Genomic DNA, 25,351 nt, shown 5'->3' with positions numbered 1-25,351 from the left:
TCAACTATTTTATTATCAGGTTGTTATTCTTTTTCTTCCTGACATCAAAAAAATTTTTCCAATTTATCATGTCTTTTTCATTGTTTATGAATTTTTATTTTATTTCCCAAATTCAAGTTTTGGCTTTGTAGTAAATGTATCAATTTCTGTTTACTGGCTGTAAAACTTTTAAATTATAATTAAAATGGCCTTTCCTACCCTAAGATTAAAAAAGAATTCCCTTTTTAGGGGTAATTTTGTGGTTTAATTTTTTGTATTTATAGTAATTTTTTACTGTTTATTTATTTATTTAGAGAGAGAGAGAGTGCGAGCATGGGAGGGGCAGAAGGAGGGGGACAGAGGATCTGAAGCAGGCTCTGCCCTGAGAGCAGAGAGCCTGATGTGGGGCTAGAACTCACAGACTGTGAGATCATGGCCTGAGCTGAAGTTGGACATTAACCTACTGAGCCACCCAGATGCCCCACTAAATATATGTTTTTATATTGAAAAGTAAATGTTCAGACTTCTATCTCGAGTAATTTAACATCCTGGAAAAAAGTTCTAGATAGAAAATAACAAGAAATGCTGATCCAACATAACCACTTAAAAAAAAAATGTATAGCTTCACTTGTGAAAAATTAAGGAAAGTCCCTAGATTAGAAAATAAAAACTTGATGTTAGAGCTAAAAGCCACACTGGCATTGATGTTACCTCTCCCCTGAGAGTATTAGCTGATCTCAAGTAAACAAGAAACTCAAGTTTTAATGAGGCCAGAAGACAAGACAAGGCATAGGGTTGCACAAAGTAGGGATTATAGGTTGGAGGCCCTTTCCACCTCCCAAGATGCTGGGACTAGTCCAAAAAAGTGAGGACTGGAAAAAATTCTCTCTCTGACAATAAGAGAACAAAGGACAAAAGAAAAACTGTCTGTATTGGTCTGGGATCAAGATGGGGCAAATGTCTCCTTGAGAGTTCATGACCATGAGCATGCTTGTTGCTGCTCCGGAATTCAAATTCTACTCCCAATTTATGTTTACTCCTATAAATCTAAATTCATCTCAAGGATTTCTGGGCTGGTAACACCCTGGAGCAGCTGCAGAAGTGAAAAAAAAATCTTCCCAGAAAGTATATATCCACAACCCAGCTCTCCTAGGAATGGCACAAAGCCTTTTTGAACACAAATTTACCCCCCAAAAGTACAAAATGCACGCAGAAAGAGGCCACCATGAGTGAAATAGACATGAAAAGTTTAACCACTGGAATCAAAAACATCAGAATACTACTCTGGCAAAATCTCTACCTGCAACAACTATCTACGGGTACCATTACTGTCTGATTAATTGTCTACTTCCTTTGACCGTCCAACCCATAAACAAACACTCTACAGGCTGAGAGACCCTCCAAATAAAATTGCCCCACCACTAAAAACACTCAGAAACTCCCACAGCTTCCTGTCAATAACTGTCTGTACTCTATAGCCAGTCTAGACACCAATAGGTGCTTTATTTCCCAATACCAACAAGTATGCATTTTAAAAGCTTGATAATGAATACCTCAATTTATTCTCTTAAGAAAATAAAAAATTCCTCAACAAAGTAGGTTTAGAGGGAACATATCTCAACATAATTAAGGCCTTAAATGAAAAGCCCATAGCCAACAACATAGTCAATGGGGAAAAACAGAACTTTTCTCCTAAGGCAGAAACAAAAGAGGAATGTCCACTCTCACCACTTATTTAACATAGTACTGGACATCCTATCCACACTAATCAGACAAGAAAAAGGAATAAAAGGTATCCAAATTGGTAAGGAAGAAGCAAAACTCTCACTATTTGCAGATGACATGATATTATATATAGAAAACCCAAAAGATTCCACCAAAAAAAATCGCTAAAACTGATAAATGAATTCAGTAAGAGTGCAGAATACAAAATCAATAGAGAGAAATCTGTTGCAGAAAGAGAAACTAAGACAATAATTCCATTTACAATTGCACCAAAAAGAATAAAACACCTAGAAATAAACTTAACCAGGTTTAGTTAACCAAGAGGTGGAAGACCTATACTCTGAAAATTATAAAACACTGATGAAAGAAATTGAAGACAATAAAAACAAATAGAAAGACATTCCATGTTCATGAATTGGAAGAACAAATATTGTTAAAATATCTATACTGCTCAGTGGGGAAGATAGCAGCAGAGTAGGAGGACCCTAGGCTCACCTCATTACACAAATACAACTAGAGAACTATCAAATCATCCTAAGTGCCCCAGAAACTGACCTGAAGATGGCAGAACAAATTCCACAACTAAAGGTAAAGAAGAGGGCAATGCTCCCAGAGAGATACCTCTGGGGACAAAGGAACTGGCAGGTACCATGTGCCTCCCCCACCCATCAACAAAAGCATAAGGCCACCTGCAGGAACCAGCACCAAGCCCTGCTTCCATGCTCCAGTGGGAACCACCTCTCCCAGTCAGGTTTGCCTTGGTCCCAGTGCAGTCAACCCCAAAAGATGAGCCCAAACCCTCTTAACACCACATCTACTGATGTGAGCATTTTGCAGAGCCTCAGTTCTGGTGGCAGTGGGCACAGGTCTCATTTCACAAACAGACCAGAGCACACCTGGTTAAAACACCCCACATTCAGACCAGGGACAAAATACTGTTCACAACAGGCAAAAGAGAGCCTCTGCAGATGACTGGCCTAAAGGATAAAGTGGCCAGGACAAAACAGCCAAGCATACACAGCACATCTTGGGTACCAGGCCCTGGGGAACAGGGGACATGACATGGCAGGACACTACAGGACCTCCTCTTCATAATGCCATTACCCTCAATAACTGGAGATGTAGCTGACTTTGCTAACACACAGAAACGGACACAGAGACTTAGACAAAATGACAAGACGAAAAATTTATCCCAAATGAAAGAACAGGACAAGACCATAGCCAGAGATCTAAGTGAAACAGATATAAGTAACATGCCTGATAGAGAAGTTAAAGGAATGATCATAATGATACTCACTGGACTGGAGAAAAGAGGGAAGACGAGTGAGACCCTTGACACAGAGATAAGGAATGACATAGCAGAGATAAAAGGCTCAATAAATGAAATGAGAAACATGCCTGATACTTGCAAATGAAATATCCAACAAAGATTTAGTATCCAAAATATACAAAAACTTATACAATATCAAAAAACAAATAATGCAATTAAAAAATAAAGAAACAAACAGACGTTTCTCTAAAGGCAACCAGGTGGCCAACAAACACATGGGAAAGATGCTCAACATCACTTATCATCAGTGAAATGCAAATCAAAAGCTACAGTGAGATATCACCTCATACCTGTCAAAATGGCCAAAATAAAAAACTCAAGAAACAACTGGTGCTGGCAAAGATGTGGAGAAAAAGGAATGCTCATGCACTGTTTGTAGAAATGCAAACTGGTGCAGCCACTGTGGAAGACAGTATAGATGTTCCTCAAAAACTGGATCCTATGATCTACTAATTCATACTACAGGGTATTTACCCTAAGGATACAAAAACACTAATTGAACAGGATACATGCACCTGATGTTTATTGCAGCATTATTTACAATAGTCAAATTATGGAAGCAGCCCACATGTCCATTGATAGATGAATGGATACAGATGTGGTACACACACACACACACACACACACACACACAGAAATATTATTTGACCATTAAAAAAAATGAAATCTTGGCATTTGCAACAACATGGATGGATCTAGAGGGTATAATGCTGAGCAAAATAAGGCAATCAGAGAAAAGCAAATACCATATGAGTTCATCATGTGGAATTTAAGAAACAAAACAAATGAACAAAGGGAAAAAATAAGGAGGCACACCAAAAAACAGACTCTTAACTATAGAAAGCAAACTGATAGTTACCAGAGGGTGAGGTGGGTGAAGTAGGTAAAGGGGATTAAAAGTACACTTATCATGATGAGCACTGAGTAATGTATAAAATTGTTGAATTACTATACTATACACCTGAAACATAGAACACTATGTTAAATACACTGGAATTAAAATAAAAACTAAAATAAATTCCACTAGCAGTATTTGGAAGAAAATCTCAGCAATAATTCAGGGGGAAAGGCTACTTAAACAGGATGCAAATCCAAAATAGTTAAGAAAATACAGAGCCTGGGGCACCTGGGTGGCTTAGTCGGTTGAACCACCAACTTTGGCTCAGGTCATCATCTCATTGTTTGTGAGTTCAAGCCCCACATTGGGTTTACTGCTGTCAGCCTGTCAGTTCAGAGCCTACTTCAGATCCTCTGTCCCCCCTCCTTCTGCTCCTCCTCCACTTGCACTTGCCCCAAAATAAATAAATATTAAAAAAGAAAGAAAATACAGAGCATGATCTTGGACTTTTGTCCCAAGGCAATGAGTACATGATTAGACCCATGTCAAATGGAAGCAATATTCAATACAGTTGCTTGTATGCTATCCTGAGGACCTAAAAATAAGTAATCTGTTTTTCTGTGTTCCTTGTTTTAGATCTGATAACGTTCTTAAACCTTTTGACTGTCCAGTTTTAATGCCTACTATATATCTGGATAAAGGAAATAAAAATTATAACAAATAATTACTGCATTATCTCTTTATATATTATGGATAAGCTTAAAATAATAGTACAACATGTAGCAACTGAAGAAAAGGTCATTGTTTATGGGTGCTTAAAATGTCCTTTATTGGAACTCAAAATATATGTTTTTATCCTCAGAAAATATATCACATACTTGAGATTCAAATTAGCCTTCACAGAAGTTCTTTTCATACTTTAGCTAAAGGAGTACTTCTTGATTGATTTGCTGGATTACATTAGTAAGAATTTCTAACATGTCAGGCGAGGGAAAAAACCTGCCAAGCCTTAAATTTTAAAAATTGCAGGTTGCTTGCTTTTTGTTTTTTGTTTTCTTGTTCAGTCATGACTTTATTTATTCAATAACCATACATTGATAACCCAGTATCAGAGAGACTATACTGCTTACTGGGTATATTATGGTGAACAAGGTACATGTGTAACTTCAAGGAGCCAGCAATTACAACAGAGTATAAAGGCTATGAAGGAATGAAGAGAGAATTTTGAAGGAGTTGCAGTGAGGAAGCCTAAGCCAGCTTCAGAGACGATGAAGGCTTCCCAGAGGAGTTGAGGCAAATAGGGACAATTGTGACAAAGGACAATTCAGAATGCACCAGTTGTGCTGAGGGAGGAGAGTTAGGGAGTAAATTCCTGAAAGGATCAGCAGAAGGCACCAAAATATGGAGTTGAGAAAGAGCTTGGAGAACTCTGGAAACCTCATGTCTGTCTGTCTGTCTGTCTGTCTGTCTTCCTTCCTTCCTTCTTTCCTCCTTTCCTCCCTTTTTCTATTTTCTTTTCTTTCTTTTTCTCTTTTTGTCTTTCCTTTCTTCCATCCTTTATTTTTAATTATTTTTTAATGCTTATTTATTTTTGAGAGACAAAGAGAGACAGAGCATGAGAAGGAGAGAGGTAGAGAGAGAGAAGGAGACACAGAATCCAAAGCAGGCTCCAGGGTCTGAGCTGTCAGCACAGAGCCCGACATGGGACTCGAACCCATGAGCTGAGATCACAACCTGAGCCCAAGTCGGATGCTCAGCTGACTGAGCGACCCAGGTGCCTCACATCCTTTATTTTTTAAATACAGTTATTTAAAATGGGATTTCTAAGTCTAAAGTCTGCCTTGTATAAAAGTGGTTTTTCTCAAGAGAACAACTTAATAAAGCTGACACATTTCCTAAAGTTAACTTGATGGAGATCTTTAGTTTTCTTTTAGTGGTTTTATTTATTCTTGAGAGAGAGAGAGACAGAGCATGAGCATGAGCAGGGAGGGGCAGAGCAAGAGAGGGACACAGAATCCGAAGCAGGCTCCAGGCTTTGAGCTGTCAGCACAGAGCCTGACATGGGGCTCGAAATCATGAGTCGTGAGATCATGACCTGAGCTGAAGTTGGACACTCAACCAAATGAGTCACCCAGGTGCCCTGAGACCTTTAGCTCTTATGTATACTTTACCCAAAGCCCCTTTCCTGGGTAATCTCTGTATTTCTTTGGAGACCCACTACTCCCCCACTCTGTCCATGTGATCTGGGAGGGCTCCCTTGGACCTGGGAGTGCTACCTGGGACCTCTTCTGGAGCTATCTACACAGTGAGGAGCAATTTCTGCTGACACTGCTAGCTGGTACTCAGCCAGCTCCTGGGGCGGCTCCCTTGGGGTGTGCCAGCCCAGCACAGAGCAGCAGACAAGACAGACCATTTCCTGTATTCAGCCACTCCTGAAGCCATGGTGTGCCTGAGCTTTTGGGGTATGTGAATCTCCCAACATCCCCCCATCTTGGGCTGATTTGAATTGTCTTTTTGCTACTTGCAACCTAATCTGCCCCTATAGAAACACTAAAAGGAGTCCTTTAGGCTGAAATGAAAGGACACTAGACAGTAACTTGAATCCACATGAAGAAATAAAGAACACTGGTAAAGGTAACTAAAAAGGTAAATATGTATTTTAAAAAGCACAAATATATTTTTTGTTTATAAGTCTTTCCCCCCAATCTGATATAAAGACACCTGCATAAAGGAATAATTATAAATCTGTATTGATGGACATACAAAATATAAAGATATAATTTGTACGATAATAATATCAAAAAAGAGGGATGTGATATTGTGATTTTTTGGTCTTAAAAACCTTGGAATTTCCTAAGTGATAAGAGCCATAAAGGTGGCTTTTCTAATTCATAACCAGCTCCTTTCAACCACAGGTGAGTTTATGTTAATTCCATGACTTTACTTGCCCACCCTCCCACCCCTCCAGCCCTATCAGCTGAATTGACTGAACTCAGTGGTCACCAATGGTCAGTGATCCACTCAATCTTGCTTATATAATAAAGGCTCCATAAAGTCTCCAAAGGACTTGATTCAGAGAGTTTCTGGGCTGGTGAATAAGAATGGATCCATGTGTGGCCAGAGGTGGTAGGAGGGGGTTGCTTTCCAGACTCCACGGGGATAGAAGCTCTTGTGCTTGGGATCCTTTTGGACTTCACCTGATGTATAGCTTCATCTAGCTGTTCACTGCTAACCTTTAACCTTTGTAATAAACCAGGAATTTAGTAAGTAACTGTTTTTTTTTTCTCCTGAGTTCTGTGAGCTGCTCTCGATAATTAGTCAAATCCGAGGAGAGTGTAGTAGAAATCCCTGATTTATAGCCAGTCAGAGGCACGAGTGACAGCCTGAACTTGAAGTGGGAGGCAGTCCTGCATGACTGAGCCCTCAACCTGTGTGGGATCTAACGCTATCTCTGTAGAGAGTGTCAGAATTGAGTTGAGTTGTACAATACGTAGTTGGGGTCCACCACAGAGTAGGAAAATTGCTTGATGTATGGGAAAACCCTCCTACATCTGAAGTCAGAAATGAAGCACTGAGAGTAGAATTCAGTAATGAGTAAAGGAATCAAGCGTTTTCTTTACAAGGGCAAGAAAAGCAGGGGAAGATATGGAGCTACACAGAAACAAAGTTCTTGTACACTATTGAAATTAAATTGACACTAATCTGAAGTAGATAAAGTACAAATATTTTAATTGTAATTCCCAGTGCAACCATTAAGAAAATAATTCAGAAGAATATATAGTGAAAGAAATTACAAAAGAATTAAAATACAGACTAGAAAATACATAGTTAATGCCAAAAAGTTTTAAAGGGCAGTAATGAAGGAAACATAGGAAGAAAAAAAGACATAAGACATATAGAAAAGAAATAGTAAAATGGCAGACATACATCTTTCCTTATCAGTAATTACATTAAACATAAATAGATTAAAAATTCTGGTTAAAAGGTAGAGTTTTGTAGTACGGATTTAAAAAAAAAAAATGCTCCAACCATATGGTGTCTACAAGAGACAGACTTTATTTAAGTTTATTTATTTATTTTGAGAGATAGAGAGAAAAACATAATCCCAAGCAGGCTCTGTGCTGTCAGTGCAGTGCCCAGCACAGGACTTGATCCCACAGACTGAGAGATCATGACCTGAGCAGAAACCAAGAGTTGGACACTCAACCAACTGAGCCACCGAGGCACCCCAAGAGACACACTTTAGATTCCAAGATGCAAATAGGTTGAAAGTAAAATGATGGAAAAAGATATCATGCAAACAGCAACCAAAACAAATCTAAAGTGGCTATACTAAATTCAGATCAAATAATCCTTCAAAAAATTGCTACTAGATGCTTTCAACAATAGCCAAATCACAGAAAGAGCCCAAATGTCCATCAAATGATGAATGGAGAAGATGTGGTTTATATGTACAATGGAATACTACTTGGCAATGAGAAAGATTGAAATCCTTCCATTTGCAACAACGTGGATGGAACTGGAGGGTATTATGCTAAGTGAAATAAGTCAGTCACAGAAAGACAGATATCATGTTTTCACTCATATGTGGAACTTGAGAAACTTAACAGAAGACCATGAAGGAAGGGAAGGGGAAAAAATAGTTTCAGAGAGGGAGGCAAATCCATAAGAGACTCTTAAATACAGAGAACAAACTGAGGGTTGATGTGGCAGGCAGGGGAGAGGGGAAAATGGGTGATGGGCATTGAGGAGGGCACTTGTCGGGATGAGCACTGGGTGTTGTATGTAAGCTATGAATCACGGGAATCTACCCCTGAAACCAAGAGCACACTGTATACACTGTATGTTAGCCAACTTGACAATAAATTATATTTAGAAAAAAGAAAAGAAAAAAATAGTAAAGTGGTTGTTCCATTTTCATATGACCTACATGGTTTCTAATAAAAAGTCAGGAACTTTTCAAGCCAAAAAAAAAAAAAAAAAAAATTGCTACTAAAGACAAAGAAGGACATTTTATAATGATAAAGGAGTCAATCTATCAAGAAGATATAACAATTATATACATATATGCATCTGAAACTATAGCCCAAAAATACATTAAGCCAAAACTGACAGAATTGAAAGGAGAGATAGACAATACAACAATAGTTGGAGACTTCAGTACCTAATTTTCAATAAGTCTAGAACAATTAGAAAGAAGATCAATAAGATAATAAGTGAGAGAATTAAAATGGTACAATGTTTGATTTATTTTTGAGAGAGAGACAGAGAGACAGAGCGCAAGCAGGGTAGAGGCAGAGAGGGAGACACAGAATATGAAGCAGGCTCCAGGCTCTGAGCTGCCAGCACAAAGCCCAATGTGGGGCTTGAACTCATGGACCTTGAGATCATGACCTGAGCCAAAGTCGGACGCTTAACTGACTAAGCCACCCAGACACCCCTAAATGTTTATTTATTTTTAAAATAGAGTGAGTGTGCATAAGCAAGGGAGTGTCAGAGATAGAGGGAGGAGAAGGAGAATCCCAAGCAGGCTCCAAGCTGTCAGCACAGAGCCCAAAGCAGGGTTCGAACCCACAAACTGTGAGATCATGACCTGAGCTGAAGTTAGAAGCTTAACCAACTAAGCTACCCAGGTGCCCCGAAGACATGGTTTTTAAGGGCACCTTTGGCTAAATCTTGGTTCAAGTCTTGTCCTCTAATCTGGCCTCTGTCAGCTATCAGGTTCTCTGGCATCCATTTTTACTGAGGTCATAGGAAACCTCAGTTAGCTGTCTTGTTTAATGGGGAACTTGTTTTTTAACTTTGGAATGCTTTAGTGGACCTAGGATACAAGAATCAAAACCATATTATCAGTGTTTTTGTGTTAAGAATTGGCATATTTAATTGCATGTTGAAGAGGATTTCACTTATTAGAGCACAGTCTCATAAATCCAATCTAAAGTGTGTAATTAAGAAATTGAAGTAGGCTTAATTTTAAGTTGAAAATTAAGTTAATTAAATTTAAGTTGAAATCTTCCTAAATTTGTGTGTAGAATTGGAACTTTCAACAGGTTCCACTTATTATAAATTTAAGTACTCAGCAAACACTGAAGGACAACCTTGAAAACTAGATTGTTAAATATATACCTACATGTTAAACTGTTAGAAATAATATTTGCTGTGTTTTTAAACTTTTGGAAGAACCAGGTTTTTTTTTATGTTTATTATTATTATCATTATTATTATTATTATTATTATTATTAGTTTTTTGAGAGAGGGAGAGAGACAGCATGAGCAGGGGAGAGGCAGAGAGACAGGGGGACAGAGGATTCCATGCTGGCTCTGTGCTGACAGCAGAGAGCCTGATACAGGGCTTGAGCCCACAAATCACGAGATCATGACCTGAGCTGAAGTCAGACGCTTAACCAACTGAGCCACCCAGGCACCCCAGAGGTAGTTTTTTTAATTTTGTAAATCAAATAAATTAACCATTAATTTTTAAAATGCATATTGATTTCTGATTAGGCCTTTCTGCAGCAAAAGTTGCCCTCAAGGATACTAAAAACTTTGCATCAACAACATGCATGATCTTCTTGCTAGGTTGCTAGAGAAGTCCCCTAGTCTCCAAGTCTCCTAGACTACCATCAGTCCAGAAAGACCCTAAGCCACCCAACAAAGATGCATTTGCAACACCTACACATGACCCAATGAAAACCTGGACACTGGCTGGCAGAGTGGCAATTCACAGTACCTGGTTACTTCCTGACTAGGGTTGGGGTGCTGCTGAAGAATTCCTGAGGTTCAAGGCTAAGCTGAGCCCTTCTTTGGTTGGCCAGTGAAAGGGGTGAGGGGTAGGCACAAAGGGAAAAAGTGTCCAGCCTGACAAAACATCCTTTACAAGGGGCCTGAAAGCAGTTCAGTAGGATCATGAAATTGATAAGGGACAGAAGCAGGACAATGTTTACCCTTAGCCAAGAAGGCTGGCCTAAAGCCTGCATAGTTTCAATAAACATCAAATATGTGCTGCTTGCTACATTCTTTAAGGGTCTCACAACTGCCCACATATGTAACCTATAGTTAATATTGAATTGAATGACAAGCACCAGAGGAATCTTGCAGAAGTAGTTTTACAAGTAGAAATTCAAAGAAATGTAAAGAGGCTTCTGTAATCTGACACTTCCTGCCTGCCCCCTTCCCTTTGATCACTAAGTATGAAACCACCCACCAGCCTCACACAGAAAAACGTGCAATTCTTTCTGCCCACGAGTTCTGACCTTGTGCTACTTAAAATAAACTTACTCAGATGCATCTTACCATCTCAAGAATTCTTTCTTGATGGTTGTGTTCAATGACTTCACATCGTTTTTGGTGGCCTGTACCGGGATAGCGACAAAATGAATCCAAGAGCTTCAGTGCAGCTTGGGAGTCTCCTTTACTACACCCCCTCTGCCACTCCCCCCCCCCAACCCCCTTTTTTGTTTCTTACCTGTTCTTTTTCGGAGAGGTCCTGAATAGTACAACCCTTCAGAATGTGCCATGTCTGAGTGCTCAGGAGAGAAGCTCTTGCCTGCGGCTACACTAGAGAAAGGGACAAACTCCTGCCACCTGGCTGGACACTAGTACCTTGGCCATAATGGCATTGGGCTCAGAAATCAAGCTTTCCCTCTTTTATCTGTTCTTTGAATCCTTATATTCCTATCACTGGACAGCCATACAGGTCATTAGGATGGCTGTGAATTTTAAGAGTTCTGTGTAAGATTCCCTCCTAAATAATCTGGTGTCATCCCTCGATGAGTATAAAATTCAAGATACATCTGACCGCATGCTTGTGGGAAGGGAGTGGTCGGAGCTATTACCTAGTTGGGGCATTCACCCAATGGGAGACTACTCTCTTGGGATTGGATCATGGATAAAGCTCATGAAAAAGTCACCTGGATTAAATAGGAGTTCTATACTTTCATTTTTTCATGTCTCTCATTTGTTCCTACCTGTGGGCTGTTTGGCATTCTCAGTCCTGCTCTCAGATTCGAGGTACTTCTAGCTTAGTCATAGGATGTTTAATACAGTATAAAATAGCTGCCCCTTCTCAACGAAGGCCAGGATCCCATCCATTAATACTACATCTACAGGCTAGGCTTACAACAGCTATTGTTATTGGTCATCAAATATATCAACTCCCTCAAAATTGAAAGAGGCAGCCTCAATCTTTGCAGCATTTCAGTCCATCTACCGGCACCTACTGTAGCCTAGGATGGAGTGGGGGAAGTAAAGGGAGGTCAACATCCCTTCTCAAGTAGTACAAGGGTGTCAGAACAATCAGGAAGAAGGTCGACTCCTGCCACTCAGCACCCCAGGAACCTACGGCAAAATTCCTGATGGGATGCCACTTGGAAGCCAAGGGGAATTTTGGTAATGGACTCGTAGTTAGTTAATACACTGTCCTCATTTTGTAGGATTTACCTATGGGATCGACTTCCTCAATCCCAAAGGATTTCCTCTTGGGCTGTCTCCTAACATATTAGAATCAATTTGGATTTAAAGAAAAAGTGCAAATGGGGCACCTAGGTGGCTCAGTCAGTTGAGCACCCGACTCTTGGTTTCGGCTCAAGTCACAATTTTAGAGTTTTGTGGGTTCGGGCCCCACATTGGGCTCTGCGCTGGCAGTGAGGAGTCTGCTTGGGACTCTTTCTCTTTGCCCCTCCTCAACTTGCACTGTGTCTCTCTCAAAATAAATAAACTTAGAAAAGAAAAGAAAAAAGAAAAGAAAAGAAAAGAAAAGAAAAGAAAAGAAAAGAAAGGAAAAGACAAGACAAGAAAAGAAAAGGAAGGGAGGGAGTGCTAAACCATACTTCCCACTCCAAATAATAAACATTACGCCCCCTAGTTAACAACTGTCAATTAAAGATAGACATCCAACCCCCAGGGTGTGCAGCTCTTGAGCTTGTCCACTCTCAGATCTTGAGAGTGTACTTTTCACTTTAATAAATTGTCCCACTTCTGTTACTCATCTGCTATGCTGTTTATCTACCCTTGAATTCCTTCTTATGACAAGATCAAGAACCTTTGGCAACTCCTTTGGGTCAAGCTGGGTCAAGGTTCCAGTGCCCAGGGTGTCTCCAGTTCACCTGGCAACATCTTTTTGGTGACCATGAAGGGACAAGGTAACAGGCTGAACAACCCTTTGGTTGAGTCTCCAACTCTCACCTTCCTTGTGCTGGAGAGTTGCTTAGTCACTGTTCTCCTCTGTTTTCTCCCTCTTTCTGATCTACTCGAGAAAAGACCTAAAAAGGAGACAAAAACCACTGGTTTGCCAGATTAAATGCAATCTCAGTGCAGGGGAGACCTCCTGTCTCCCAAGAAAACTTATGTTGATTGAAAGGAAAGATGGGCAGGGGCTCCCACTCCAGGAGGCACACTAGGCTGAAGAGGTAGGCAGGTTGGGGATGCCCCTCTGCACCAGGGATGATAGTTTGGTGGTTTCTGGGAGATGTCCTTGAGGCCAAGACTATCCAAGGCGATGCTCTTGAGGTTCAGCAGGGACGCCTCTAGTCCAGGTGACTGTCACTGTCTTTCCTCTAAATTCTCAATTCCATCCAACACTCCCTTGAGATATATCTTGAGAAACTGGAACCAGTTTAACCCTGATCCCTCGTATGCTTTCTTCCTAAGTCTGTTCCTTTTGTAGCACTATTGGCCTCAATATAAACTAGAGGATGGAGAAGTCTGACCAGAAAACTGGACTGAAACCCAATATGGTCAGGCTTTTATGACCCTGTAGCAAGACACTTATCTGTCCATTCTCCTTTAGGTGACCTGAGAACACCCATCTCCTCCCTGTATACTCCTCAATCACCATGAGCTCAGCTATCTCAGGCCCATCTACTTCTGTTAATCCATCACATCACCTATGTTCTGTCATGTTCTCTGGTGGCCCCCACCCCACCTCTCTTGTAAACAGGTTGCTGCCAAGATCTTGCACACACCTCTCTTTTCCCTGACTCACTCATCTCCTCTTTGCTTCCTCTTTTCTGTGTCAGGTCTGAAATATATCTTGAGGGGACCAGATGAATGCTGCCTGACTCTTCTTGTATGTGGGGGCTTCTCCCTCATTCATTTCCGGGTTAATGGCCACGATGTTGGAAGTCGGTGGCTAGTCTACTTTGGGATGCCAAAACTCCTTTTGTTTCGGAGAGGTTCCCTATCTTCCCCAGCCCGACACGGGCTGCCTATTTTCACTTTTTGTTGGTGGCAAGAAAATGTGCATCTGTTCATCTGCCCAGGGCTGATGAGCTTTAGGATGAAAAGTCCTCTTTATTCTGTCCCCTCCAGCCTTGCTGGTGGCACCTTACATCTTCTGCCTCTACCTCCCCCTCCTCCTGTTTCTTGGTATGGCTTACATAACCAGGTCCTGTACCATCCTCAGTGCCTCTGGAGCCATTGGCTCCTGACCCTCTTATCCTCACTGTCAAGGAGTGAAGAGCCCCAAGCTGTGGGGCCACCTCCTTTGGAGGTTCAAACTGAAGCACCTCCCAAATCAGCACGAGGGAGCCCAAGGGTTCCCTTGGACTGAAACCACCCCCTCAGATTTCCCCTCAGTTGCCTCAAGTAAAATTGACAGTGGGGGACAAATGGATGGACTTTTAGTGGGTACAAATGCAACATATTCTGTATTAAAGCTAATTTAAGTTTGTTAGTTTAAGATAGACATGTCTTTAGAGTTACTTTTTTTTTTTTTTTAACGTTTATTTATTTTTGAGACAGAGAGAGATAGAGCATGAACAGGGGAGGGGCAGAGAGAGAGGGAGACACAGAATCGGAAGCAGGCTCCAGGCTCTGAGCCATCAGCCCAGAGCCCGACGCGGGGCTCGAACTCACGGACTCACAGACCGTGAGATCGTGACCTGAGCTGAAGTCGGACATTTAACCGACTGAGCCACCCAGGCACTCCTAGAGTTACTTTTTACCAAGGTTTACTAAGGGCTAAATAAGCTTATGTTATCTTTGTTGCCATTTGTCAGAAGATGGCTTCAAATGATGTTTAATTTTGTCTGTCTCGTGAGTTTTCTCGGGTAATTGTTAGGAATGAGTAGGTTGAATAAAAAGGTTTATAAATAGAACTTTTAAATAGCCTCCAGAAGTTTTGGTAACCTGAAACTTAGAAGTTTTGCGAAGTGAAATGATAAACTGGATTGAATTCATTGGATATCTAAGTCTTCCAAACAAGATAAAGATTACTGACATAGGTTTTTGCCTTTGGCTTCTTATTGCAGAGAAACTGAGGGTAGTTGAGTCTGTTCGTAAACATGATTTTATGCTTTATTGAATGGTTGTACTATGGGAAAGCATGTTTTTAGAAATTTATGAAATGTATTCATAAATTTGCCAATCTAAAGAATTCTGGTATAGGGGCGCCTGGGTGGCTCGGTCGGTTAAGCGTCCAGCTTCGGCTCAGGTCATGATCTCACGGTCCGTGAGTTCGAGCCCCACGTCGGGCTCTGTGCTGACCCCTCACACCCTGGAGCTTGTTTCAGATTCTGTTTCTCCCTCTCTGTCTGCCCCTCCCCTGTTCATGCTCTGTCTCTCTCTGTCTCAAAAATAAATAAACGTTAAAAAAAATTAAAAAAAAAATACTTAAAAAAAAAAAAAGAATTCTGGTATAACAGACAGTTCACAATTAATTTTCAGTGGCAACTAGTTTCCTTAAGTTAAAGTTCTCCTAAATGTAATTAAGACTGATGAAATGCTAAGGAACTCAACTCTGTATGGAGGAAAACAGGAAATGTACAAGGAAGGTATAAGAAATGAGAATACATTTTGTTGAGGGAAACGTGTTTGATTTGTGTCCTAAAATCAGATGGGTTATTTAGAGAGAAAAGGCTTAGGACAAAATCTGAATGAAAAAGAAAGTTATAGAAGATTTGTGAAGGGAAATCGTTGGAAAATAATTTTATATGTGGTCAGGACTAAAACTGAGATAAACGGATTTTAAAGGTACACTGGTATAAGATGGAAATTTTGATTTTATCTCTGTTAAAAAGACAAAGTTTTCTTGGATTATTGGTCTGCTCTCAATAAAAAATTGTAAACAAAGGTTTTTTTTTTTCTTTATCTGCCCAGAAAGCCAAAGCTTCTGTGTTTTGTCTTTATCAGGCCTTTGATTACTTCAGAAAGTTAAAACTTCTCAATAAAAAAGGTAAGTTTTGTGAACAACTGTATAACCTTCTGTAGAATCTCTTATTGCCAGCTTGGTTAATGAAATATTGAGTTTTATACTGATCTACGATTCTATTTAGCCATGTGCTTTGAAACTTCCCAAGATTCAAATTCTAAATGAAATATTTTTTTTTAAAGTTCATTTTTGAGAGAGGTGGGGCAGGGGATTGGGGCAGAGAGAGAGGAAGAGAGAGTATCAAACAGGCTCCTCATGGTGAGCGCAGAGCCTGACGTGGAGCTCAACTCATGAACCCGTGAGATCATGACCTGAGCTGAAATGCAGAGTCAGATGCCACCCAGGCACTCCCTAAATGAAGTCCCTAAACCAAGTCTTTTCAACTAAATAGGCTTGTTTATTTGGTATGTTAAGTTACCTGGGAAAGTTGTCAAAGAAATGATGATAAACCTTAGGTTACATTCTTTGGGTAAATGCTGTAACTCTTCTAGAAAATATATGAAATTCTGAACGTTTTAATATGTCCTGGCATAAGGTCATCACTTGACATTCTAATTATTAAAATACTATATGTCACAGAAATAACCAGATTTCCTTGCCAACTGCATTGTTACAAACTCTCTTCAGATCTTTAACCATGTCCATTTTTGAGTCTTTTGTCTTGTACAGTTATCGTTCTGATGCTCTTGCAGAATGAGTTTTGTCTTCAAGATTGATGAAAAGGATTTTCTAACAAACAGGTTTCTGGTATCTTTAAGATCATAAAACTAAACTGGATAAGAATTTCCAGAACGAATGGGAGAGCTGCATCAAAATAGAAGAAGAATTAGCAACATGGGACTGAATGAATTGAGGAAGATGATTATAGTGTTTTTATGACTCCTATTTGAAACATTGCTGGTTCTCCAATGTTTGCTCTTCTAGAGTTAATAGTTTTCTCTTAGGATATCTGTGACTTACAGAATTATGATAAAATATTCCTTTGTGAACAAGTTGCAACACTGGACCCTCTGAAATTCAGAAACTCTCAATGAGTATTCTTTCATGGGAATATAATTATTTGCATAAGTTCAATGAAACTCTGTTCTCCTTATAACAGGACACCATTGGAAACATTGGTTATATTACCAAGGCTTTTGACTAGAATGTCACGAGGGCCATGCATAGACTCAGATATGCCCAGGCAGCTTAAAGGAACTAAGGTTGACTTAATGGAGCCAAAAAAGCCCCTTGGAAATATCAGCCTGATATCTTGCTTACAGAGTTCCCAGCAGCCTTACCTGGTGAGTAAAAGAAGGTCACTTCCTGGCAGGTGCGGGAACCTCAGGATATGTTGATGACCTTGAGAAGAGAGAAATTCACCCAAATCTATAGCTATTGCAGGCAACTCTGATGGCAAGTATTTGGCTTGGCTTTGGCCTCAAGAGGCTATTGAAAGTTCAATCTGGAGATTCATTGTAAAAAGTTCTAGCAAAGCAGATTTTTTAAAAGATCTGTACGATTAGTCACTATTCTTACTGAGTTTATGTAAATAATTAGGCCACATTTGTCAAAACTGGACTTGTTTTACAAAGAAATTCGTCTTGATGTGGCTATCTCTGATAAAAACAAGGGTGATTATAGAAAGAAAATACGTTTCAGTAATACATCTTTGTAGATATTTGATTTTGATACTATTTATTATAAGCTAGACTAGATACTCAGTTCTTTTGGTTTCCTCAAGAATTTGGCTATGGCTCTCCAAACTAAGGTTTCCAAACTTCTTTCATTCTCTTGACTTAAAGTCATTAAAAACAAAAACTGCCCTTTTTTCCAAAAGCCCTGAAAACAAGTTGCTGGACAACTTGAGGTCAACTTCAGAGAAAATGCCCAAAACTCATGTACAGTCTTTGTGCCTGTCGAACTACAGGTCATTCAAAAGGATCACCAGAGACATCTGAATTACAAACCAGGAAAACCCATCTGATTCCCACTGCCTGTTCCCACTCCGCCTGAAGACATCCAAACATCTTTCTCACTGGCAGCATGTGAGACTCTGACACTGGGTTTGTAATTTGTTCTAACCATTAACCTATATTTTTCTTTTGTTTCCCTAAAAGTGCCTCTTATAAATTACCTGATTGCTTGCTAAACAAAACAATCTATATGATGGGTAACACCACCTGCTACACAAGTAAGGCCTTAAATGACTCTCAAGATAACATTATGTTATTTATTAAGCACTATAGTAACTCATGAGTAAAGCAGTTCTACAAAATAGAATGGCATTAGATGCCTTCACAGCAGCACAAGGAAGGACATGTGCCGTTATTAAAATGGAATGTTGTGTCTCCAATATAGATGGTGACAAAAGTGTAACAGGATTACTTACAGATATGAATAACCAGATTGGTGGTCTTAAAGACTCTCCATTGCCACTTGATGATTGGTTAAATTCTTGATCTAGAGGTGGACTATGGTCTACCCTAAAGGGTCTTATCACACTTCTTATTTTTATTATATTAATCCTAATGTGGTGTCTCTTTCCCTTTGTTCTTTCCTATTGTCGAGGTACACGTAAACAGTTCCTAATTCCTTTGCCCCGCTGACAGATGATCCCTACTACACGAAACAATCCTTCCTTGACATCCACTCTGGACTCTGAAGCAGTGGCCTTCTGTGATTATTATTCATAGGAACAGACAGTGACCAATTTTGGATCATAGGTAGGAATAACTCTAAAACTCCCTGTCAGCTTGAAGAAGTTACAGACGATGAGCCCTTTGCCCTTCAACAACCTTAAAGATTTAAGGACCGAAAATTGGTTAGGGGGGAATATGATGAGGGACAGAAGCAGGAAAATGTTTACCCTTAGCCAAGAAGGCTGGCCTCAAGCCTGCATAGTTTCAATAAACATCAAATATGTGCTGCTTGCTACATTCTTTAAGGGTCTCACGACTGCCTGCAAATCTCACCTATAGTTAATATCGAACTGAATGACAAGCACCACAGGAATCTTGCAAAAGTAGTTTTACAAGCAGAAATTCAAAGAAATGTAAAGTAGCTTCTGTAATCTGACACTTCCTGCCTGCCCCCTTCCCTTTGATCACTAAGTATGAAACCACCAGCCTCACACAGCAAAATGTGCAGATCTTTCTGCCCACGAGTCCTGACCTCATGCTACTTAAATAAACTTACTAAGTTGCACCTTACCGTCTCAAGAATCTTTCCTGACCGTTGAGTTCAGTGACCACACATCAAAATGGAAGAGGTCTGAGGTGGGCCTGGTTGGATGAGCGGGACCAGAATGGGGCCCTTAGGGACCTGCTGAGGAGTTGGGCCTTTATCTGAGGAGCCAGCATTTTAAGCAGAAGTATGAGAGGACCTGCTATCATTCATTCATCCCTAAAGCATCTGTGTCTGCCATGTGTCCCACACTTAAGGGTGCTGGACAACTGTGTTCAAGGCAGTGATAAAGAATCAAGTTCCCTACCCTCATGGGCCTCACATGCTAGTTAGAGGAGAATAGAAAAGTCACCGATAAATACTTTCGGGGAGTTACCCGATATTAAAAAAATAAAATGGTAATAGGAGGGGTGACTGGGGAGAGGCCATTCCTTGAGAGATGGTAGTAGAGATATTTGAGCTCAGACAGGAATAAGAACAAGCAAACAAAATCTGCATAAAAAGCAGAGGGCAGCAGAGGAAACAACTCATGCAAACCCCAAGGGTGGCATAAATGTGGTGTGCTGAGGGAGGGCAAGGTCAGCAGCAGAGAGAACAGGAGGATGAGGGAAGGGGGTGTGAGGCGGGAGGAGAGGACAGTGAGGCCGCCGGTGGATAAGGCTGAGAGAAGAAAATGCCATTCCACAAACCCAGGACTCCAACAAGTCTTCTCTCATCATTTTCTTCAAATCAAGTAAAATCTGACCCAGAGCCCTATTGCAGCCAACATCTGCCAAGAGCAAGGCTCTGTTACCTACCCTGCATCTCACAGGATCCTAGAGGCAAGTCTGGGGGCCCTAGACACGGAGGGTGGGGCTGGGCTCCTAATAGCCGTAAGTTGAAACCTCTAGAAGGAGGCAACTGCTGACTTTGGAACCAGGACACTTCAGGGCACATTGAGGCCTGGAGCACAGTCCCCATGGTCTGGGAGACCCAGGCCTCTTCCCATTTTCTGGCAAATGCGATTGATTGCTTACCCCCACCTCCCCACCCCCTCCCCCAGAAGCAAAATCCACTGAAGCAGAGGAGACTGCTGGAAAACAAAAAGTAGTTGTCTGCTTTGCTCCTACTAGGTAACTTGAGCCCCTGTGGCAAAGGGGCACAAAGGCCTTGCAGTTCGCTGGGATTTGGAACTGGGATTGGGGAGCTATTACCTGCACATCTGTGTTAGAAGGATCACTCTGGCTGTGGCATCGGGTACATCAGGAGGGCTCACAATGCAATCATTGTTGCCACAGAAGTATTTCGGTGGTGTCTGTGTCTAAATTCAGTGGCTAACTTCAATCAAATCAGGACATTTCGGTCCCCGTGATGGATGAGGGCTCTGTACTTGTCCAGGTTTCTTTCTGAGTCACAGCACCATGCTGGGAGGGCAGAAGCAGAAGTTTTTCTCTCTGCTTTTGTACTGAGAATTCTCATCTCAAAAGCTGGGCCCTGGAGTTGCTGCTGACTCCATCCTTCAAGCACAGACTTCAAAATAAAAAGATGTAAAATGAATTTTTTTTCAAATGGTTAGGAAAAATCTAAGAGGCATAAGAGTCGTAACTCTTAACACCTATAAGCCAATGGAGCGTCCGCCAGCTTAAGGAACTCAGAACATGCCTGGCGTGGGCCGCTGGGTGGGCCTGCCATACTGCAGCCTGCCGGCCTGCTGGCTTCCCCGGCTGAGAGGATCTTGCTCCACTGGGCATCTTCAGATCAAGACCCTCTGCCTCTCAGGGTCACATGACTCACCGCCACTGGACAGCTTCAGCAAAAGAACAACTTTCCTCATCGAATGTATGGTCCTACTTGAAATGAATTCTACCCCCAAACTCCTTAGATTTCTCATTCCGTTAAATCACTCGGCTGGCAACCTGTCCTCTAGAATGTTCCCCTCTCTAGAAGCCCTGTCCACCAAGCTGTCAGAACGTAGATTCTGGGAAACAATGCTGAATCTATCATAAAGGTACCATTTATGGCTCTCAATTCTAATAACGTCACCCCATGAGGGTCACTGTGGGAGAGCGGGGAGTGATTTTCCTACCTTGACCTTCCTGTGACTCCTTCCAACCATCAGATAGATCTCCTGAGCCTTGTAGAACAAGGAGAATGTTAAGTATTTCATTTCAAAGTTTCCCCCATATTGGAACAAAGCACATGAAAAAGCAGAGAGCAAACTATTAAAGAGCCTTTGTTTCAACACAATGTGTAGGGACATCCAGAGTGAAGCGTACACGCTTCCCTCAAACTAGAACTTCACTAGACAGAAATGTCACATTTATTCTAGTGTTTGTTCTACACTGAAGTTAGCAAAAAGCAGGACACAGTCATTTCAATTTTTTATTAAAATACTCTTTTGCTTATAGGGACAACCAAAGAAAAAAATGCGTAATTCTACATGTTGCAGATCATGTGAAATACAATTAACATAGACTCTGGGGAATGTAGGATAGATTTTAAAAATCTTCAAGGAAGCTTTCACAAAAACAAACTTTAAATATGTGGCTTATTCATATCTACCTCATTTTTCAGAAGTTTTAGTTTCTTTTCTCTATGTTGATGCTACTCTGCTTTATAAATAATTGTTCAAATATTCTAAAAGCTTACCAAAGCTTTAGAAATATTATTTCTAAATGAAAGCCTCTCTTTTATAGCATTCTATGTAAACAAAGACTTACTTTATTTGAATTATCATTTGATTTGGTGCCACTATTTTGAGTACAATTTCTGCAATAATTAGATGTTATGGGGACAAAGAGAGACAGGAAAACTAACTAGCAGGGGCATGTCTTACCCTAGGAAAGAAACTTTTATATATGGCTTTTCTAATACCTACTGATTTAGGGGGTTTTTGATCTAGTTATAAAATAGTTAACCTAATTTTTTATTAAAAAAAAAAAGAATTTTTACCAGAGCTTCAAGTTAGAAGTAAATCATATCTAGAATAGTAATAAAGGGTCTAAATTTTAGTGGGGTTACTGGCTTCTGAAATGTTATACTTTTAATTTGGAAAACATTATTAAAAACTTGAAATACATTATAAACTGGTAATGGAATCTTTTAGGTAAACTCTGTCTTTCAATCCCTTCATAAACCACAAAAACAAAGCAAAATTTAATATGAAATTAACCATTGCATTTAGGGATAATTTCTACTGGGAGAAATAGATGTAAGGAAAATCAGTTCAAATACAATAATGGTTCAAGAAATTACCTTCCCAGTATAAGGGCAGAAGAGATATTACAGTTAAAAATTTAATAATGAAGTCCTAATAAAGATGATAAATGCAGTTAAAAAGTGTCATAGTTAAGGCAACATTAAGCACTGTCAATAAACACAGAAGGATTTCTATATTCATAGATATGAAATTACTTTGAAGAATACCAAAGTGGAAATGAAGCACCTGGATGTAGATTCCTTTAAAACTTTCTCTTTTTTAGTTTAAAAGGTTTTAAGAAAACCATTACCTTTGTAGGCATTAATGAAGAAGGAAAGCCAAAATGTTTTCAAGGCACTTTTAAACAGAGGCATTTTAGGTGGAAGTAAGAAAAGGATATCCCAATGTTTTCCTATTAAAAAAAAATACACGCAAGAGCTAAATTTTAACTTTTTTTTAAAGGCCAAACGTTTTTGAAAAGGCTAAAGTACCTTTAGTATTCATTAGAGTAGCCTGAAAGAACAGAAAGGTATTAAGGCTTTAGATTTTATGATAGTTAATTATGATATTACATATGATTTTGTAACTATTGTTCATATAATGAATACAAATACAAAGTGTCTAAGAGCATTATCTATTTTTATGTACTAAAATATTTAGACATACAAAAAAGATATTCCTGCAAGTTACTTGTAACTCATAATGTACTGAAAAATTAATAATTTTGTATAGTCAAGAGTCTCTGTAATATAAATATTTATGTTTTAGATTCATGCTTGAAGACTGGGATTTTATTACGATGAAGGACACATAGTATTTAAGCTTATCATTATCGAAATATATAAAACAAAATAGTCTGTAGTGTATTTGGAGTTAACATCATCTTAAACAGAGATTTCTTTTTCATTGCATACCCTTCACCTCCCACTGCCTGATTATACTTTGTAGTGAGAACATTCTATCCAGATGGAAACCTAAAGCAAAGATTACACTATAACAAAATAGTTTAAGTTTGCTTCCCATAAGAATTGCCCGCTTTTTCAACCTTCCCTGTTCACGCCGGTGAGTTTCCTCTTTATCTCCTCCTGTCACTCAGCTTAGGAACAAGGCTCTGCCCACGCTGTCTGTACAACAGGACGAAGTGTTTCCCTGGTGCTCTAAGTGGAGTCTGATTTGGCAGGCACTTCCCATCCTGAGTGTTCCGTAAGCTGGTACCTTAAGTCTGAGAAATGCTTTAACTTCCTAATTCTTTATACCCTAGCAGAATATTTAATGCAATGTCATAGGTGTGCCTTGCAATTCTTGGTCAGAATTCACCTACATCAGCACTTTGGGCAGGGGCATGTAAGAGAAGGAGAAATTTTCCTCAAAGCTCTGTCAGCATGTGTATTACAGGATGGATTCTGCTACGTAAGAGTTTTAAACTGTAAAATGTAGTAAGCATTTACTTTCTAAAACCAACATTACAAGGTTTGAAATTAAGCCTTTAATGGTGAAATTTATGTGAGTTCTCATCGGACTATCTACCCTATTTATAGAAGAGATAAATGAGACAAGGTACAGTGAGTGAAGACTGGTGTACGACTGGAAAAACTCAGTGTCCCAGGAGTAGTATATGAAGAAATCATAACTTATGTTAATGTGCTCCAACACTTTCAAAACCAAAGGCTTTTGGAATGCTAGAAAAAAAAATGACATCGGGCTTTGTCAAAAAACCTCAGATCTTTCAAGAAATTCTCTGTGTACTTGCTTTTCATACGATCAAAGTTGTAAATGTATTTAAGAGGAAAGGGCTTATTGCCAGTGGGCTATAAAATCAACCAGAGCAGTTATAATTATAATTTAACACATTACTGGATTTGTCATACTTTAACTCCATCCAAATTCTTTCTATCTTCTTAACCAGCTAGCATGCTGGTGCAACCAGTAGAGCTCAATGAATAGTTTTTCATATCTTTCTTGTTGTCTAGATTGCTTTGGTTTGCATTCTTCTCCTTCTTTAGAACATGCAGTTCATACATTTGACAGTTTTACTACCATAGTCGATGCATTCTGGACCAATGCACTCGCAGCAGGCGTTATGGAACCAGCGATATTTGGACGCTCCCATGGATTCACAGGATATTTTACACTGATGTATGGACATGCAGTCATCAAAATAAACCACAGTACACATGTGTTCTGAAAAAGAAAAAATTAAGAGCTCAGAGCAAGAAAGAGGAAAATCAGGAAATGCTTTAATACCTGTCTGATATTAATAGTTATTCTTGGTTCTCTTACTGCTAGTCTACACAGGACAATGGATGAGGTGTAGGAAAAAAGATCACATTTGTTAATTATATTGAGAAAGAAGCCAGAGTCCCCCACTCCAGTTGAAGAAGGTAAAGGACTTCCTTAGTCACTTTATCAGATTCTGGACTTTGTTTTGTTTTGTTTTGTTTTTTTTTTTTAATTTTTTTTTTTTCAACGTTTATTTATTTTTGGGACAGAGAGAGACAGAGCATGAACGGGGGAGGGACAGAGAGAGAGGGAGACACACAGAATCGGAAACAGGCTCCAGGCTCTGAGCCATCAGCCCAGAGCCCGACGCGGGGCTCGATCTCACGGACCGTGAGATCGTGACCTGGCTGAAGTCGGACGCTTAACCGACTGCGCCACCCAGGCGCCCCAGATTCTGGACTTTGATCTCAAAGTTAAGGTTACTAGGCTTAACATTTGCTATGCTTCAGAGCTGTGCCTTTTAAATTGGGCCTTCCTTCCTTCCTTCCTTCCTTCCTTCCTTCCTTCCTTCCTTCCTCCCTCCCTCCCTCCCTCCCTCCCTCCCTCCCTTCCTTCTGTTTATTTATATTTGAGAGAAAGGTGGGGGGAGCACGAGCAGGAAGGGCAGAGAGGGAGGAAGACAGAGGATCTGAAATGGGCTCTGCACTGACAGCAGAGAGCCTGATGAGGGGTTTGAACTCAAGAACCATGAGATCGTGACTTGAGCCA

The 25,351-nt window shown here is 40.1% G+C and overlaps 1 protein-coding gene across 2 annotated transcripts in view; it reads right to left on the bottom strand.

Annotated features, from left to right (window-relative positions):
• Positions 1-21,532: 21,532 nt before the first annotated feature.
• TWSG1 (twisted gastrulation BMP signaling modulator 1) overlaps positions 21,533-25,351 on the bottom strand; it is a 73,185-nt gene continuing 69,366 nt past the window's right edge. For both annotated transcript variants that reach the window (XM_049620422.1, XM_049620423.1), the window contains exon 5: positions 21,533-24,544. In XM_049620422.1, coding sequence (XP_049476379.1) covers positions 24,363-24,544 — 182 coding nt within the window. In that variant the 3' untranslated portion in view covers positions 21,533-24,362. The remainder of the gene's footprint in view (positions 24,545-25,351) is intronic.

The sequence above is a fragment of the Panthera uncia genome (assembly GCF_023721935.1).
Source record: "Panthera uncia isolate 11264 chromosome D3 unlocalized genomic scaffold, Puncia_PCG_1.0 HiC_scaffold_8, whole genome shotgun sequence".
Classification (NCBI taxonomy): Eukaryota; Metazoa; Chordata; class Mammalia; order Carnivora; family Felidae; genus Panthera; species Panthera uncia.
The sequence above is the reverse complement of the archived record's forward strand: the minus strand, read 5'-3'. Positions and strand labels throughout refer to the sequence as shown.